The 3,583-nt window shown below is 31.8% G+C and overlaps 1 protein-coding gene across 1 annotated transcript in view; it reads right to left on the bottom strand.

The window, feature by feature from the left end:
- Positions 1-101, bottom strand: part of LOC137719733 (protein NRT1/ PTR FAMILY 2.7-like) — a 7,441-nt gene extending 7,340 nt beyond the window's left edge. The window contains exon 1 of the mRNA XM_068458766.2: positions 1-101. This exon is cut by the window's left edge and continues 104 nt beyond it. Coding sequence (XP_068314867.2) covers positions 1-32 — 32 coding nt within the window. The 5' untranslated portion in view covers positions 33-101.
- Positions 102-3,583: the final 3,482 nt, after the last annotated feature.

The following is a 3,583-nucleotide window of genomic DNA, read 5'->3' as shown; positions in this document are numbered from 1 at the left end:
AAATGTTGCAGTTCACGACCAGCTGCTTCCATTATCTCTCTCTCTCTCTCTCTCTCTCTCTCTCTCTCTCTCTCTCTCTCTCTCTCTCTCTCTCTCTCAACTACAATGGCATGGATCTATGCTTCAAGGTTACATATAAAGAAGCGTCCATGTGTGGAACGTTTTGGTTTAATTAATTTAATGAGTACCCAGTCCGCTTATTATGGAGAAATGGTTGGCCAGAAAAATTATTTTAATTCTTTTCACAACGACAGTACACTTTTCTTCTTATTACGTACAAAAATGGTGGAACGCTGCGGAGAGACATAATACATAATACCTACTTCACACACAAACGAAAAGAAAAGAAAAGAGAGACAAAAGACAAAGCACTTACAAAGTTTTTTTATTTTTTATTTTTAACTAAGGGAGAGAGGTGGACTTAGCCTCACAATGAGCTAGTAATAATGTGATTTAAATTTGCATTTGGCTAGAATCGAACCTAAGACCTTTTACTTACTAGTGAAGAGAATACCACTAGACCGTAGTACTAAGTAGCTTACAAAGTTAGTTTAATGACTTTATACAAGTGAGAAAACTACATTTCTTCTTTTAGGGACTATGTAATGCCATATAAGTGATCATGTTTCTCTCACACTAATTTTTATGCAAAAATAAAGAACACGATGCTAATAAAAGTCTATAAACTGAACGCATATTATTTATATATAGTGCTATACAGAAAAAGAATACGTATACTCATTAATTAAAAATAAATAAATATAGGTTATACATATTTCGTCATTGTTATTCCTGCCTCATGTGCACAAAGCCATGAATTTTATTATAGGCCAATAGAACCATGCGCATTTTTAAGGGTGTGTTCTTCTGTGCGTTTGAAGGCATGGTTTCAATCTTGTATCTCTGAAAATCGCTTGTATATAAACAAATAAGATAAAAAAAAATACCAGTTATATATTAGTAATTATCAAGGAATTAAAAGGCAACACATGGAACCAAAAGGAAACAAAGCTGGGGTTGGGGTTGAGAGATCTTAGATTTGATTCTCGCTAAAGACGAATTTGAACCACATTATTGCTAACCTATTGTGAGGCTAAACCCACCTCCTCCCTCTTAATGTATATCATATCATTTGTTTAAAATAAATAAAAAACAATGCAATATGAACAAAGTATCGTTTCAACCGTCCCAAAACCCTTTATTTATTTATTTATTTTTATCTTTTGACATAATTAAGAATACTATTTCAATTCTTCCTTATACATTCTTAGGCTTCCTTGTTATATGGTTGTCAACATTTGATTTCGCAATTTAATTCAGTGGAACTATGCTTCAAGGTTATACATATAACGAAGCGTCCATGCGTGGAACGTTTTGGTTTAATTAATTTAATGAGCCCACCCAATCCCATTTTGTTGTACAAATTTGGCCAGGAAAATTATTTAACTCTTTTCACAACAACAATGTACATTTCTTCTTATTACATAATTCGCGTACCTACAAAAATGATGGAACCCTGCGAAAGACACAATACCTATTTATACACACAAACGAAAAGAAAAACAAAATGAAAAACAAAAGAAAAAGACAGAGACAAAAGACCACCTACAACGTTAGATTAATGACTATATATATGTAAGAAAACTACATATCTTCTTTTAGTGATTATATTATGTGATCATGTTTCTCTCACACTGCTTATATTTTGCAAAAGAAAAGAACACGCAGATGATAAAAGTCTATAAACTAATTAAACACATAGTATTTATAGTGGCATATAGATAAAGCATACGTATATCTATTAATTAAAATTTAAACAACCTATTAATAAAAGTATTTATAGTGGCATATAGATAAAGCATACGTATATCTATTAATTAAAATTTAAACAACCTATTAATAAAAGTCTTATTTGTCAATTAAAAAAGAGTGAAAAGACAATTTAATTTTTTATCACAAATAAAATCATGGACACTAATGCAATTTCAAACAAGTTAAATTTGGATGTTATTTCAAATCTCACTCATGTTAGCTCAATGACTACTAGTCACTTGCCATATTAGCTCTTTCTTAGTGTTTAACTTTATTTTTTATTTTTTTTATTTTGTATTTTTTTTAATCTACTTATTTTAGATATTGTTGTTGTTTTTTTTTTTTATTAAAATCTATTTTGAAATATAATGACTGTAATCACCCATGGTCCCACTACATGATTTTTTTTTTCTTTTTGCATTCTAACTAAAAAGAGTAATTTGAATATTATGAAAGTTTCACCATTTTTGTCTCCTATTACAAAAGTCACATATGTACAAAAAATGATGAAAACCTTGCAAAAAGGCGCGCAGAACCTACTTCTTCAAGCGCACAAAAACAGAAAAAAAAGAAAAAAAAAAAAGGAGACAAAATACATAGCCTACCACTTTAGTTTAAAGACTACGAACCTCTTGCCAATGAGTGCATTTGTGCTCATCACCTTATTTATAACAGTTAGATAAGTTTGAATTTTGAAATATGTGCTTATCATCTCGAAATTCAAACTCATATAACAGTGATAAAAAGGATGATGATCATACATCACACTAAATGATGATGTGCAAAAATGCTCCTCTTGGCAATTAGCTCTGTTTTTATCGTTTACAATTTTTTTTTTCATTTTACATGTTTTAGACATGAGTAATGCTAGAAAGATAAAATTTCAAACCAACTTTACAAACCAAATTATGTACCACCAATAAGAAATAAGCACGTTAATCAACATTTAAACAAAAAATTGAGATAAAAAAAAAAAAAAAAAAGTTTGTAGAAGTGGGAAAATTGGCAGTGATTACAATTTGTAAAAGGAGCAATTGATACTACCCACTCTGCTTCAGCGACGGATAACTGCTTCGATGTTCACTTGGATTGTTAAAAATCTTGTAGAAATAAATTTGAAACCCCTCATACCTTAAATTGTAGACGGCGACACGGTACGGTTCGATGGCGTTCGTACGAAAACAGCTCACCAAAATTAGAAGACCTAGAACCTAGCCGCTTAACACTTGAAATTGATTTGTTGGTTTCGAAGTTCGGATAAGTGTGGGAATTCGCTTTGCTGATTTGAGGGTTTTAGGTTTTCTTCGATTTATTGGTTTGAGGTTTCGAATATTTGTTCTGTTAATTGTGAGCAACAAAGTTAAAGGGGACAATGTTTTGCCAGATGAGGCGAAGAGGCGGAAGGGAAGAAGCGGTGAAGATCCACGTGTCACCATTGTGCTCTCCGTTTGACAGCAAAGCAAAGGTGGCAAACTTGAAATAACAACAAAAAAATCGGGGTAAAAAGGGAAGCACACTGTTAATGAACAGTAACTGTGTGTTGAGTTTTAGTATATGTATAACTAGTCATTGTGCTCGTGCGTTGCTGTGAGTTCAAAAGTGTATGGATAAAATTTGTAGAAAGTTTTATAGACATGTATGTGTATTCATTGTATTTACAGCAAGGAACGAACATACATGAATAAGAGATGGTTCAGTGTTGATCTGGTAATGGAGTGATTGTAACAAACAATGTAGTTGTAATTCAAAGGGTAAAGTTGTGCTGTAGAGT

Source organism: Pyrus communis, chromosome 1 (genome assembly GCF_041283825.1).
Source record: "Pyrus communis isolate YQ-2024b chromosome 1, ASM4128382v1, whole genome shotgun sequence".
NCBI lineage: Eukaryota > Viridiplantae > Streptophyta > Magnoliopsida > Rosales > Rosaceae > Pyrus > Pyrus communis.
Note: the sequence above shows the minus strand (reverse complement) of the source record. Positions and strands in the feature narration are given on the sequence as shown.